The sequence below is a fragment of the Rhinoraja longicauda genome, chromosome 33 (genome assembly GCF_053455715.1).
Source record: "Rhinoraja longicauda isolate Sanriku21f chromosome 33, sRhiLon1.1, whole genome shotgun sequence".
Classification (NCBI taxonomy): domain Eukaryota; kingdom Metazoa; phylum Chordata; class Chondrichthyes; order Rajiformes; family Arhynchobatidae; genus Rhinoraja; species Rhinoraja longicauda.
The window spans coordinates 267,691-283,479 of NC_135985.1; the positions used below are offsets into that span (position 1 = coordinate 267,691).

At 53.0% G+C, this 15,789-nt stretch overlaps 1 protein-coding gene across 1 annotated transcript in view; it reads right to left on the bottom strand.

Annotated features, from left to right (window-relative positions):
- Positions 1-13,675, bottom strand: part of lrrk1 (leucine-rich repeat kinase 1) — a 69,068-nt gene extending 55,393 nt beyond the window's left edge. Inside the window, exons 1-2 of the mRNA XM_078427291.1 lie at positions 13,624-13,675; positions 9,926-10,071 (exon numbers count right to left, since the gene is read on the bottom strand). Of these exons, the coding sequence (XP_078283417.1) occupies positions 9,926-9,980 (55 nt within the window). The 5' untranslated portion in view covers positions 9,981-10,071; positions 13,624-13,675. The remainder of the gene's footprint in view (positions 1-9,925; positions 10,072-13,623) is intronic.
- Positions 13,676-15,789: the final 2,114 nt, after the last annotated feature.

Below are 15,789 nucleotides of genomic sequence, written 5' to 3' on the forward strand. Positions count from 1 at the left end.
GAGTGCCAGATCAGCCACCTCCTCCCGGTAGGCCTTCTCATCGTTGTTGGAGATCCGGCCCACCACCACAGTGTCATCAGCAAACTTGATGATGGAGTTTGAGCTGAACTTGGCCCCACAGTCATGTGTGCACAGGGAGTACAGTAGGGGGCTAAGGACGCAACCCTGGGGGGATCCTATGTTCAGGGTGAGGGAGCTAGATGTGTGTTCCCCCATCCTGACCACTTGGGGCCTGGCAGTGAGAAAGTCCAGGACCCAGGCACACAGAGGGGTGCTAAGCCCCAGTTCCAGCAGCTTCTCAACCAGTCTGCTGGGGACTATTGTGTTGAATGCTGAACTAAAGTCAATGAACAGCATCCTCACATAGCCCCCCTGGCTGTCCAGATGAGAGAGAGCGGTGTGTAGAACCTGGGAGACCGCATCATCCTGCCCTGCCCTTAATTTCTTTTCCTCTCTAGAACTTCTGTTCCCATTCTTCCGAGAGTCTTTTGCAATATCTTCTGTATTCCCTTTTACCTCATCTTCATATTCACAATTTGTTAACCCCTCCCCCCCAGGGGGTATGGGGAGAAGGCAGGAACGGGGTACTGATGATCAGCCATAATCACATTGAATGGTGGTGCTGGCTCGAAGGGCCGAATGGCCTCCTCCTGCACCTATTGTCTATTGTCTATTGTCTATCCCACGCCGGCAACTATTGGTCTGCGCAGGGCTGCCCGGTCCCAGCCAGGCCCAGAAACAGAGCCGTCCACCAGGGGGCGTAACTGGTGGATGGAGGCCGCCAACAGCTTCACAACAGGCTGGACCTTGGTCACGGTGAAGGCTTCCAGCCCCAGATACCCTCTGCCCACCTCAACTCCTCTCCCCAACTAAACCCACTTCCTCTCTCCAAACAATCCCTCCCCAAACCACTTCCAGCTCAACAACACCCTGACCCTCTCCTCTCTCCAACTAACGCCGTCCCATCTCCCCACGATCCCTCCCCGATCCCTCAGACTCCATCCCGTGGCACTAGGCTCACCACGCCAGGCTCACCAGGCCCAGGCTCACCAGGCCCAGGCTCACCACGGCCTGGCTCACCACGACCTGGCTCACCACGCCAGGCTCACCACGCCAGGCTCAGCATGCCAGGCTCACCACGCCAGGCTCACCACGCCAGGCACACCACGCCAGGCACACCACGCCAGGCTCACCACGCCAGGCTCACCACGCCAGGCTCACCAGGCCCAGGCTCACCAGGCCCAGGCTCACCACGGCCTGGCTCACCACGACCTGGCTCACCACGGCCTGGCTCACCACGCCAGGCTCACCACGCCAGGCTCAGCATGCCAGGCTCACCACGCCAGGCTCACCACGCCAGGCTCACCACGCCAGGCTCACCACGCCAGGCTCACCACGGCCTGGCTCACCATGACCTGGCTCACCACGACGAGGCTCACCAGGCCCAGGCTCACCACGGCCTGGCTCACCACGACCTGGCTCACCACGACCAGGCTCACCAGGCCCAGGCTCACCACGGCCTGGCTCACCACGAACTGGCTCACCACGCCAGGCTCACCAGGCCCAGGCTCACCACGGCCTGGCTCACCACGACCGGCTCACCACGGCCTGGCTCACCACGACCGGCTCACCACGCCAGGCTCACCACGCCAGGCTCACCACGGCCTGGCTCACCACGACCTGGCTCACCACGACGAGGCTCACCAGGCCCAGGCTCACCACGGCCTGGCTCACCACGACCTGGCTCACCACGACCAGGCTCACCAGGCCCAGGCTCACCATGGCCTGGCTCACCACGAACTGGCTCACCACGCCAGGCTCACCAGGCCCAGGCTCACCACGGCCTGGCTCACCACGACCGGCTCACCACGGCCTGGCTCACCACGAACTGGCTCACCACGCCAGGCTCACCAGGCCCAGGCTCACCACGGCCTGGCTCACCACGACCGGCTCACCACGGCCTGGCTCACCACGACCGGCTCACCACGCCAGGCTCACCACGCCAGGCTCACCACGGCCTGGCTCACCATGACCTGGCTCACCACGACGAGGCTCACCAGGCCCAGGCTCACCACGGCCTGGCTCACCACGACCTGGCTCACCACGACCAGGCTCACCAGGCCCAGGCTCACCATGGCCTGGCTCACCACGAACTGGCTCACCATGCCAGGCTCACCAGGCCCAGGCTCACCACGGCCTGGCTCACCACGACCGGCTCACCACGGCCTGGCTCACCACGACCTGGCTCACCACGCCAGGCTCACCAGGCCCAGGCTCACCACGGCCTGGCTCACCACGACCTGGCCCACCACGACCAGGCTCACCAGGCCCAGGCTCACCACGACCTGGCTCACCACGACCAGGCTCACCGTGGCACGGCTCACCACTGCCTGGCTCACCACGGCCTGGCTCACCACGACCAGGCTCACCACGGCCAGGCTCACCAGGCCCAGGCTCACCACGGCCTGGCTCACCACGACCAGGCTCACCACGGCCTGGCTCACCACGGCCTGGCTCACCACGACCAGGCTCACCACGGCCAGGCTCACCACGCTAGGCTCACCAGGCCCAGGCTCACCACGGCCTGGCTCACCACGGCCTGGCTCACCACGACCTGGCTCACCACGGCCTGGCTCACCACGACCTGGCTCACCACGACCAGGCTCACCACTGCCTGGCTCACCACGGCCTGGCTCACCACGACCAGGCTCACCACGGCCAGGCTCACCACGCTAGGCTCACCAGGCCCAGGCTCACCACGGCCTGGCTCACCACGACCAGGCTCACCGTGGCACGGACACGTGATTGAGAAGACCACATCAAATGAGAAGCATGGAATCAGACCGTTCGGCCCTGTTTGCCCAGGCTGATCAAGGTGCCCCATCTACACTAGAATCACCTTCTGCGTTTGGCCTATATCCCGCTAAACCTTTCTTATCCATATTCCTGTCCAAATGATTTAAATGTTGTTTTCTTGCTGAAGCTCCAAATCTTGGTGGAGATGAACATCTGGTTGGAATTCCCACCTCATCTTCCTCCACCCTGTAGAGGGAGGTTCCCAGAGACACCATCACCATGAACACGTCAAACACGAGGGGCTGTGGAGCATCCTTCTCACGTAAGTGAAACCTCGTTACATGTTCTCAGTCTAAGTCTGCTAGTGAGTGAAAGGCCTGATCCCGCAATGGAGCCCCCAAAGCCCCAACCCTGATGCAGACAGATGCCGTTCCTCCACACAGCCCTCCTCAACCTCCTCACCATAAAACTGCCCCTCACTCCCAACCACAGGGAAATCTACAGGAAATAGGAAACTGGTCACCTTCAATTCTTCCTCACCAAAACAATGGTCACTCTCGCCCTGACCAATGGTCAGTCAAAATGCAGCCTAGCCCTAACCCGAACCGTCAGGGCAATGAACACACAGTGTCTTCAACAGAAGCAGGCAGAAATCAAACACAAACAGAACATCCCAAACATCACCTTCTCACCCCTGTCCATCCCCCACCTCATGGTCAGCCTGGCCCGACTCCTCCCAATCTCCCCCCATTGGTCTCCGTTACTCTCTGCTCTGTTACTGTTAATCACAGTGTCCGCAGCAATGAATCATAACCAGTAACTCAATGACATTTCTCGTTGGCCTTCCTGGTGGTTGGGTTGTTAATTACAGAGAGGCGCAGACAGACAGTGTCTACGAGAGGCAGTCTTGGCTGTGAAGTAAAACCATTGGATTACTCAGCATGTCAGGCAGCATCTGTGCACGGGGAGAGAGGTGGCGGCTTGGGCAAAAGATCTTCCTTCTGAAACAAGTGTTTCCAGCATTTGTCTGTCATTTCAGATTTGTCAGCATCTGTAGTTTTTTTAAACTTTTAGCACAAAACTATCTTGTCACGGTTTCCTTGATCTTTGGGGTTAATTGCAGCAACAACTAACAGTCCCTGTGTTACTGTAACTGTTATCAAATCCCTGCCACTGATTGCAAACTTGAGAACGATATGAAAGAGTAAACTGGTTCCGCATTTGGTAACGTACCTCAGCTCAACGCTCCTGTGTGTGTAATGTTTCAGACGGTTTTATTTCCATGCAAGTGAACGCTTGCTGGGAATGTTCCTTCTCGAGGCAAGGAGTTCAGTCTTTGAGCAGAGCACGGCACAGCTCCATCAGCACAGCTAACAATACCATCCATTCACCCAATGCCAGCACTGTACAGTAACCGTACAGCACTGTACAGTAACCATACAGCGCTGGCCCCACGGCGACACGCCCAGATCTCCATTCCTCAGTCCATAATAACATGGGCATGATTATACAATGCAGGGCAACCCCAACAGTTCAAAACTCCTACTGTCGATGATGGCAAAGTCGTACAAAATGAAAGTAACTTTAAACAAACAGTTAAAAAAATGTTGCTAATGTGCGAGCTCTAAGAATAATAGATTCCATTCAGATTTCTGTTGATGACATTCATTATGTGAAGTCAATCCTTGTTCTACTTCAACATGTCTCTGATGATATTTTTGTTCTCTTACTGAGACTACTTAAGGCTTGTGTAAAGAACACTGACCTTGTTACAGCAGCGATTCAGTGCCCCTGCCCTTTACATCCCCATTAACAATGCAGATTACCAGCCAAACTCTACAATATCCATGGCGATCTTTCCCGAGTATTCCGGTCGGATTCTCAGCGTGACGCTAGAGATCGGATGCAGTCAGAACTCCCCCTCACGCCACTCGCTGAGTCCTGGCCCTCTGGCTCATCACAAGGCTGCTTTGTCTGGAGATGTTGGAGTTTTCCCAGTACCGGTGTCCCATCTCTGGGTCTGTGGCTGTGCACTCCAAGCTCTCACCCGTGAAGGTGAATATCTGCCACAGGTCTCTCCAGCTTCACTGTGGCCCCACTGGGTGGAGCAGCAACACTGCAGTCAATCAGTCAGGCCACCACTCCCATCACAAACCTCAGCCCAATCAATGGCTTTGGATATTGATCTGGAGATTACGATTACCATTAGCGACCAAGGACAGACGGCACCACATGACCCTGGACATTGTCACTGTCCCAGAACCTGAGAGTCAATGAACACTGCACCTGTGGGCTGGTGCTCACACAGATGGTCCTGAATAATACATCTCGACCAGGGACTGAAGAAGGGTCCCGACCTGAAACGTCATTCCCCCCACAGATACTGCCTGGCCCGCTGAGTTACTCCAGCACTTTGTGCCTTACCTCTGGAGAAGCTGAGCTGGAGATCTCTGTTTGGAGAGTGTTTGCCTGACTTTCTGCTTGTTCCCTGAGCACCAATAATCTTCCCCCCTCATTTCACCAAAGCACGTCATCAAATCAAAAATATCGAATGACTCCATCACTTCATTCAAGTAGATGATCGCATGCCAATCCTGCTTTCATTATTCTTCACATCAGCCCAGCTCAGGCACTTGCCCTGAACCTCAGTGTCAGAGGGCTCTGCTGGGCTCAGCGACGGACTGGAGCAGGTAGACATGGCTGTGTGGTAGTGAAGGAGTGCTGCAATGTGCTGCATCATGCTGTGCTGGGGTACACACAGTACTGGGGTACACACTGTACTGGGGTACACACTGTACTGGGGTACACACTGTGCTGGGGTACACACAGTACTGGGGTACACACTGTACTGGGGTACACACTGTACTGGGGTACACACTGTACTGGGGTACACACTGTACTGGGGTACACACAGTACTGGGGTACACACTGTACTGGGGTACACACTGTACTGGGGTACACACTGTACTGGGGTACACACTGTACTGGGGTACACACTGTACTGGGGTACACACAGTACTGGGGTACACACTGTACTGGGGTACACACTGTACTGGGGTACACACTGTACTGGGGTACACACAGTACTGGGGTACACACAGTACTGGGGTACACACTGTACTGGGGTACACACTGTACTGGGGTACACACAGTACTGGGGTACACACAGTACTGGGGTACACACTGTACTGGGGTACACACTGTACTGGGGTACACACTGTACTGGGGTACACACTGTACTGGGGTACACACAGTACTGGGGTACACACTGTACTGGGGTACACACAGTACTGGGGTGCACAGAGTACTGGGGTACACACTGTACTGGGGTACACACAGTACTGGGGTACACACTGTACTGGGGTACACACAGTACTGGGGTACACACTGTACTGGGGTACACACTGTACTGGGGTACACACTGTACTGGGGTACACACAGTACTGGGGTACACACTGTACTGGGGTACACACTGTACTGGGGTACACACTGTACTGGGGTACACACAGTACTGGGGTACACACTGTACTGGGGTACACACAGTACTGGGGGTGCACAGACTACTGGGGGTGCACAGAGTACTGGGGTACACACTGTACTGGGGTACACACTGTACTGGGGTACACACAGTACTGGGGGTGCACAGAGTACTGGGGGTGCACAGAGTACTGGGGTACACACTGTACTGGGGTACACACAGTACTGGGGTACACACAGTACTGGGGTACACACAGTACTGGGGTACACACTGTACTGGGGTACACACTGTACTGGGGTACACACTGTACTGGGGTACACACTGTACTGGGGTACACACTGTACTGGGGTACACACTGTACTGGGGTACACACTGTACTGGGGTGCCACACAGTACTGGGGTACACACTGTACTGGGGTACACACAGTACTGGGGTACACACTGCCACACAGTACTGGGGTACACACTGCCACACAGTACTGTACAATGCAGTACTGAAGGAGTGTACTGTGCTGTGCTGTACTGTGGTGTGGTCCAGTACTGGAGTGCTCTCTCCTCTACTCTACTGTACAATACAGTATCGCAGGAGTGCTGCACTGTACTATGCAGTGTAATACTGGAGCGTTGTACTGTGCGGTCAGTGTACTGTACCGTGCCGTGAGTGTACTGTACCGTGAGTGTACTGTACCGTGCCGTGAAGTATTGTGCTCTGCTGCACTGTGTGTACAATTTTATACATCCTGGGTTTACACAGGCAGTTGATGCAATGGAGGAGCTGTAGAGAGGCCAGGGCCGGTTCCACCTCGCCCGTTACAGGGAGAGACAGGGGTGCTCTCTCACAGCAAGGTGCTCCATGTTTATTCTAACACACTCAGTGCTGAGCAGTGAAGAATGATCTGGACCTGAGATGCAGCAGGTGTGCTGAACAGAGGCAGCGTGGAGAGTGTGTGTTCACGGCTGGGCCGCTGTGAGATTCACCAGTAACAACAGCGGCTCAATATTATCCCCTCGGCAAAGGGCGATTGATGCTGAGGAGTTTGCTCAGACTGGCTCCACCCCCCCCATGCCCACTGAAGGGGCCAATCACACTCGCACACTCACTCATACACACTCGCACACACGCTCCCTAACTCACACACACACTCACACTCGCACACACGTCACACTCGCACACACGTGCACACACACTCACACTCACACACATGTGCATACACACACACTCACACTCGCACACACACACTCACTGAGCAGTGGAGCCCACCGTAGGGGACTGGGCACAATTGTGGCCTTTCCTTCCGCCAGGGAGCTGCTGTGGGAGCCGTGGGCAAAGCTGCAAAGCCTTTGAACAACGTGACTGTCCACACACTCTCTGAGCTGCTCCTAGAGTTCCCGGCATACTTTTCTGTTATTATTTCAGTTTTCGTATGTCTGCAGTTATTTGCGTTTCATTCAGGGTGACACCTGTCTCCAGATCACGCCTCAGTGACAAACTGCAACACCATCATCTCACTAATCGTACTGAACGACGTGGAAGTCCAGTGCTGTGGCCGCAGTAATCAACCTGCCCAGGAACACTGGTCATGGACCGACCATTGACCTGCTGCTGCTCACATCCCCGATGGACAAACCAGCCTGGCCATTCAAAGTGGAAGCCTCTCCCTCCACTCTCTCTCCCCCACAGTTACTTTGCACAGATTACACTCGCCTTTCACTTCCTCATTACAACTTCCCCTTTCGGCCCTGATCATTGACTAACTGACTCAAATATACCTTTTAAAAAGGCGCACAATAATTGATAAAACACATGAAGTTCAAAGATAGGATTTCCTGCCGGGAATTTCCATAAAACGGTGTTTCTGACTGAAAAGTTGTTTTGAAGTATTTTGGAGACTAATTCTAACTTTAGTCGGCTTTCCTCCTCAAAGTTTTTTGGCAAATTTATTCTTCATGTTGGAAAAGACTACTGTTTTCCAAATGTCACTCGATCCTATTGTGCCGGTTTTTCCAAGAATACTTTCCAAGATTTCTCTGCTTTCCCCCAATTCGCAGCGTCGCGGCGCTCAAACGGGAGTGGAGTGGAAGATGAAGTACTCGGGCAAGTAAAGGGAAACTGGTTCCATCGTCAGCTGCCCGAGGCCTGTGTATATAAACCTATAAACCTGTGTAGGAAATCATTGTACGTTCCAACATAAGGAGATCAACAGGCCATTGTACTTTTCAGATAGATCAGATGAATGGACAGCGATTGGGTCAATTAGGCCCATATTCAATGGAGTTCAGAGGATTGGGCCCCATATGTGAGGAAGGACGTGCTGGCATTGGAAGGGGTAGAGGAGGTTTACGAGAATTATCCCAGGGTTGAGTGGGTTAACGTCCAAAGAATGTTTGTGCAGGGATATGTTTTTACAATGGATGAGCAGCCATGTCCACATTGAATGGTGGGATAGAATTGTGGGGCCAAATGGCCTCCTCCTTTGACTATGTTTCAATGAGGAGGAAGCGTGAACTTTCAGACCAAAGGATTTTCATCAAATAAATGCCCCTGAGGGAACAGTGTAGTCATGTAAACGTGGAGAGGGAATAATAAGTTTGTTTTGGCAAGGAAGTCCTGCGCTAAAGTGAAAGAACGGTGGTGCACAAACCACAGGACGTTACCACATCATTAGCTCACATCTTCTGCATTGAAACTGGAGCAGCTTTGTGTCACACCACTGACTTCAATGTTCCCGGAACCGTTATCTGTAAAACTTGTGTATTTCAATATTATTCAACAAATTATTCAGAAACGTTCAGGTTTTGATGTTGTACTAGAGTTACCAACTCAGGAGATGTTCCAGCCTGTGAAGAGGCCTCTTGGCCTCAGTAACCCGGGCAGCAGACAGTCCAGGGGGTGAACCTTGCGCGATACACACAACATCTCTTATTTTCTGACCTTCTCACTGAAGCTGCTCCGGCCTGATACAAAGCAGCTGTTACATTTACCACATTGCCACACTTGCATTAAACGGGCAGATCTACAAGAGCAGACAGCCTTTCTGTTCCAAGTCCTTAAATCTCCTGCATTTCCCCCACCCCTCACCCATCAGTTCCCAAGCTGAGACAGCACATCACTTTGCTAAAAGAAAACAGAAGAGGAATATTCTATTCTGTGCAGGAGCAGGGGGTCCATAACTCTAGACTCAGAGTTGAGTTACTACTCAGAGTTAGACTCAGAGTTACTACCATAATTCAGGCCTGAACTCAACATTTCAATCAATCTGTACCCAATTCAACATCTTGGTCAATGACACAGTGCAGAGGTCTGGCCTACTCACACACTCCCTCAGAATGCCCAAGAAACAGACTCTTTGCCTCTCCACTCTTCAACTGGATCTTCTATGGACCATGCTCTTACTTCAACGGAGGTATCTCCTCAACCAGATGATGGCCTTGTGTGGGGGTCATTGATGGTGATGATGGGCAAGGTCAACCCAGGGAGGGCAACACTGAGGTGGATGGAGAAGGTTTGTGGGTAATGACAGGGTTGAAGTCAAATGATCCAAATGAAACTCCTCTTCCACGATTAACCAAATCAGATAATAATGCAAATATTCAATGGTTAATTTATTAATTGCCATCACATTCTATATATTCAAGGGGTTAGCACGCTACCTGTTTCCTGTGGCACGTTGTCCTCCGTGTCTTCATGGCCGACATCCCAATACATCTTGGTGGTGGCTGCTTCTCAAACCTCGCAGGTAACACCAATGGCTCCTCAGTTCATCGCCAACTCTGTTATTCCGATAATCTTCTCTCTGCTAAAAATACAAATGCTACTTAGTTTTGCAGGTTATTTAAAAAATAATTGATGTTTCTTGATCAGCAGACGCAATGGACCAAATAACCTTCAGCCTTGTAAATGTTTTATGAAGCCAAGTCGGCCAGGAGTGAAGTAATGCATCGTATTCTCTGCACGAACTACACGAAGCTTGTGAAGCCCCTGAAGAGGTGCGGGAAATATTCACTAGAGTGGTTCCGGGAACAAGAGCAAGGTTAGACTGGAGGAGCTAGAGATACTCTCCATCCAGATTCGATAGTGGACAAAATAGTGCAGATTTATATAGTAAATAGAGAGAGCATATTCTGAACGGGAACGGCCGAGCCCGGGGGGGGGGGGTGAGAAGATGCTTTTGAAAAAGGCAAAGGAAGTTAAGATCTGGAACTCATTACTATAGGGGGATAACAATGAAGACTTTCCAGAGGGAGTTGGTAGAGCAGTTGGTGGAGCACAGTTTGGAGGAGCGGAGAGAGAGTGAGGCAGGGAATACACTGATCTGTCCTACAGAGAGATGGCAGGACCTGGCTCCCTCTTCCTGTAGTGATCTTGTCAGTCAGTGTAAAAGACAAAACATGGAGCACACAGCAGAACCCAACCAGGGTGTTTGTGAAGGGTGGCAGCAAATTAAACGCCAACACGAGGCAAAACACATCCAGTGTGAGGAATCTGAAACGTAATAAATGTTGAACATTCACAGCACAGCAGACAGATCCTTCAGACCCACCTCTCAGCTTCCCAAAGGAACTGATGCTCTGTGTAATGGTGTAATAACAAGGAACTGCAGATGCTGGTTCACCATGGAAAGGCACAAAGTGTTGGAGTAACTCAGCGGGTCAGGCAGCATCTCCAGAGAACATGGATAGGTGACGTTTTGGGTCAGGACCCTTCGTCAGACTGATTGCAGAAGAACAGGAAATACTCTGGGGAAACAACGGCCATGTTCTGTCCTGCCCCTCCTCTCTTCCAGCTTTCTTTCCCGACCCTCCTGCAATCAGTCTGAAGGGTCCCGACCCGAATTGTCACCTATCCATGTTCTCCAGAGGTATGCCTGACCCGCTGAGTTACTCCAGCACTGCGTCTTTCTCTGTGGAATGGTGACTTTAATGTGCTTACCACTGTCATAGAGTGACACGGTGTGGAAACAGGCCCTTAGGCCCAACTTACCCACACCAGCCAACATGTCCCATCTACACTAGTTCAATCTGCCCACGTTGGTCCATATCCCTCCAAACCTGTCCTATCCATGTACCTGTCCAAATGTTTTTTAAATTATCAGCAGCATCTTTCCTACTGCAGTCCGTCCCTGGTCCCAGAGTAGGATAGCATCACTGCTCACTCAGATCCCCAAACACTGCCGCAGCTGAAACCATTAGTACCTCTGCCACAGTGGGGTCTCATCTGTTTCACTATGCATCTGCTCAAGTCCAGAACCACAACCTGATCTTGTTATTTTCATTCACCCCCCATAAGCTCTCTGTCTTTCACCTCCCGCACTGTACGAATGCAATTCATTGCACGCGCGAGGAATATCGCCTCATTTTTCCATTATCTGCAATCTTTGTAACCTGGCATTTAAAAAATAATAGTGGGTGGCACGGTGGCGCAGCGGTAGAGTTGCTGCCTTGCAACACTTGCAGCGCCAGGGACCCGGGTTCGACCCTGACTACAGGTGCTGTCTGTGCGGAGTTTGTATGTTCTCCCCGTGACCTGCGTGGGTTTTCACCGAGATCTTCGGTTTTCTCCCACACTCCAAAGACGCGCAGGTTTGTAGGTTAATTGGCTGGATATAAATGTAACTTGTCCGTAGTGTGTAGGATGGTGTTAGTGTGCGGGGATCGCTGGCCGGTGACTGAAGGGCCTGTTTCCGCGCTGTATCTCTAAACTAAACTAAAATATTAGTGCAGAACAAAAGCCCCAAGCCCCGAGTGCAACCAAGACAGTTCATAGTTTAGTTGGTGTTCGTAGTGTTTAAGAGCCCGATGGTTGTTGGGAAGAAGCTGTCCCTGAACCTGGAGATCACAGTTTTCAAACTCTACCCACTCCCAATGGTAGGGGTGAGATGGAAGTGTGGTTGTGGTGGCGAGGGTCCTTGATGTGGCAAGTAATTCTAATACTTAATGGATTGTCTTAGTTAAAGCAGCAGTGTCTTGATTGTAATAAAATATTTGATGAACAAAGACACAAAGTGCTGGAGTAACTGAGCGGGTCAGGCAGCGTTGACAGAACTGTCAGGTAAACAGTAATTTGCTGAACTATGCAAAATAAAGAATTTCACCATTGACCATTCCCGGAGAACATGAAGGGCGACGTTTTGGGCTGGAACCCTTCTTCAGTGATGTTCTCGCTCCACAGATTGTCTGACTTATTCTATTTGCTTCACATTTCAAACATTCGCGATATGTTGATGATCTTTCAGATTGGTAAACATCTGTTCCTTTGGTGAGCCACGTTTATTGTATTGAAGGTTCGGGCATTACTGCGGGGGCTTCGTTTGGGGACAGCGGCTGGGTCCTTCAGGGGCTGCGGCTCAAAACCCAGGGTCCAGCAACAACACCAATGCTTGGTCCAAATGGAAGCATTGGCCAAGGAAGACCACCAATGCCTCTACTTCCATCTACCTCATTGGAGACCCTTGGACTATCTTTAAGTGGACTCTACTGGACTTTATCTTGCACTAAACGTTATTCCATTTATCCTGTATCTGTAAACTTTGTAATCATGTATAATCTTTTCACTGACATGATAACACGCAACAACAAACTTTACATGGACAGGACAGGTATGGAGGGATGTGGACCAAGCGCGGGCAAGTGGCACCAGGGTCGCTAGGACATTGTTGGCCGGTGTGGGCGAGTTGGGCCGAAGAACTTGTTCCCCTCTCTCTGTATCACGCTACAACCCTATAACAAACCTGTCACTGTACTTCAGTAGACGTGACAATAAACTAAACTAATGCGTCTCTTACCTCGGCCCCAACTGTGCCCCCCCCCTCCCCCCAGCTGTGAACCCACCCCCTCCCCCTCCCCCAGATGTGCCCCTTCCCCAGATGTGCCCCTCCCCAGATGTGTTCCTCCCCCCAGATGTGTTCCTCCCCCCAGATGTGCCCCTCCCCCCAGATGTGCCCCTCCCCCCAGATGTGCCCCTCCCCCCTCAACACATGAACAATTAGTTCCTCAAACAGCCGCCAAAAGGGCCTCCGCTTCAATCACAACGCGGCCCCGAACCGCTGGATCAACGCGAGGCAGATGTGTGCAGATGTGTGCAGATGTGTGGGTCTGGCGCCGCGCTCCCCCAGATGTGGACAGATGTGGGCAGCGCCGGCACATCTTTGATCTTCACGCAGGCGGGGAGCGGGAGGGAGAGGGCGGGCGGGCGGTCGGGCGGGTGGTCACAGCGTCTCCCCCTGTCTGTCCTGTCCCACCCCCACCCCTCTCCTCCTGTCTGTCCCGTCCTGTCCCACCCCCACCACTCTCCCCCTGTCCTGTCCCGTCCTGTCCCCGCACCCCCTCCCCACCCACCCTGTCCCGCTTACCCGTGAAGGAGCCGCCGGACCGGACCGGGGTGAATGTGCCCGGGCGGCCGCGGAATGAGGAAGTGAGGGCGGGGAGATGGGGAGGGAGGAGACAGTGAGGGGCCGGACCGCCCGCGACAGTCCCGGACCAACCCACGTACAGATCCCCACCACCCTGGGCCAGCACTCGACCAACCCGGGCTAGTGTGGGTCAGACCCGGGCTAGTGTGGGTCAGTCAATAGACAATAGGTGCAGGAGGAGGCCATTCGGCCCTTCGAGCCAGCACCGCCATTCATTGTGATCATGGCTGATCATCCACAATCAGTAACCCGTGCCTGCCTTCTCCCCATATCCCTTGATTTTACTAGCCCCTAACTCTCTTTTAAATCCATCCAGTGATTTGGCCTCCACTGCCCTCTGTGGCAGAGAATTCCACACATTCACAACTCTCTGGGTGAAAAAGTTTCTTCTCATCTCAGTTTTAAATGTCCTCCCCTTTGGTGCAAAGTATTTATTTGGCCTATTGTGTGTATGATGACCTAATATAAAACTACGTATGTTACTGTCACCTATGTAATACGGGTCAATAGTACTTTAACAGTTATGTGGTATGACCCACTGCCCTCTGTGTTTTACTCCAGTGTTCCAGAAGCTTCCACAGGTTCTATGTGAAAGCCCCGAGAAGAATTGCTGTTTATACAATGTAAGTGATTTGGTAAATGAAGTGCCTTAGTATGTTAAAGTCACCCCCTCACCCTCACCCTCACCCTCACCCTCCCCCCCCCCCCCACCCCCCCCCCCCCCCCCACCCAGTATCTCAGTGTGATTGGGAGAGATGGGGAGAGCATTATTGCTCTTGTAAACTCTTGGCCCATGACTTCAAAACATAGAAAATAGGTGGAGGAGGCCATTCGGCCCTTCAAGCCAGCACCGCCATTCAGTATGATCATGGCTGATGATCCAGAATCAGTACCCCATTCCTGCTTCCTCCCCATATCCCTTGATTCTGATAGCCCTGAGCTATATAAGCCAATGCTTGTCCAGGTGAATTCTAAAGTATCAAGGGTTTCTATTCCCAGATCTGTGAAGCAGTGAATTTCAGAACATTTTTGCTGATTGCTTTCTGAAAAACAGCTCGATTATCAATCTATCCCGAGGAATAATGACTTTCCTGTTCACTTTATGCCTTGCATAATTGCATAATTGTGTGTACCTCAGTCAACCCTCCCACTCTCTGTATATCTCATTATCACCAACCCCACAGCCAACAATGGACTATTGTGGGCTCCACCTTTCCTTGATCATCATTGCTTTTGACATACCTTTCATTCATTCGTTCCATGTACCTTCTATATATCTTGTTTCCCTTTCTCCTGACTCTCAGTCTGAAGAAGGGTCTCGGCCCGAAACAACACCTGTTCCTTTTCTCCAGAGATGCTGCCTGACCCGCTGAGTTACTCCAGCACATTGTGTCTACCTCCCACTGCTCTCCTTTGTTCCTGAGAAAGCAGCCTGATCCTGAGGGTTTCTCCACAGAGACATCACTCATGAGGCCTGGCAACACCCCTGCCCACCTCCCCTGGACCAACACCCCTGCCCACCTCCCCTGGACCAACACCCCTGCCCACCTCCCCTGGACCAACACCCCTGCCCACCTCCCCTGGACCACCATCCCTGCCCACCTCCCCTGGACCACCATCCCTGCCCACCTCCCCTGGACCAACACCCCAGCCCACCTCCCCTGGACCACCATCCCAGCCCACCTCCCCTGGACCAACACCCCTGCCCACCTCCCCTGGACCAACACCCCTGCCCACCTCCCCTGGACCAACACCCCTGCCCACCTCCCCTGGACCAACATCCCAGCCCACCTCCCCTGGACCAACACCCCTGCCCACCTGCTCTGGACCAACACCCCTGCCCACCTCCCCTGGACCAACACCCCTGCCCACCTCCCCTGGACCAACACCCCTGCCCACCTCCCCTGGACCAACACCCCTGCCCACCTGCTCTGGACCACCATCCCTGCCCACCTCCCCTGGACCAACACCCCTGCCCACCTCCCCTGGACCAACATCCCTGCCCACCTCCCATGGACCAACATCCCTGCCCACCTGCTCTGGACCACCACCCCTGCCCACCTCCCCTGGACCAACACCCATGCCCACCTGCTCTGGACCACCATC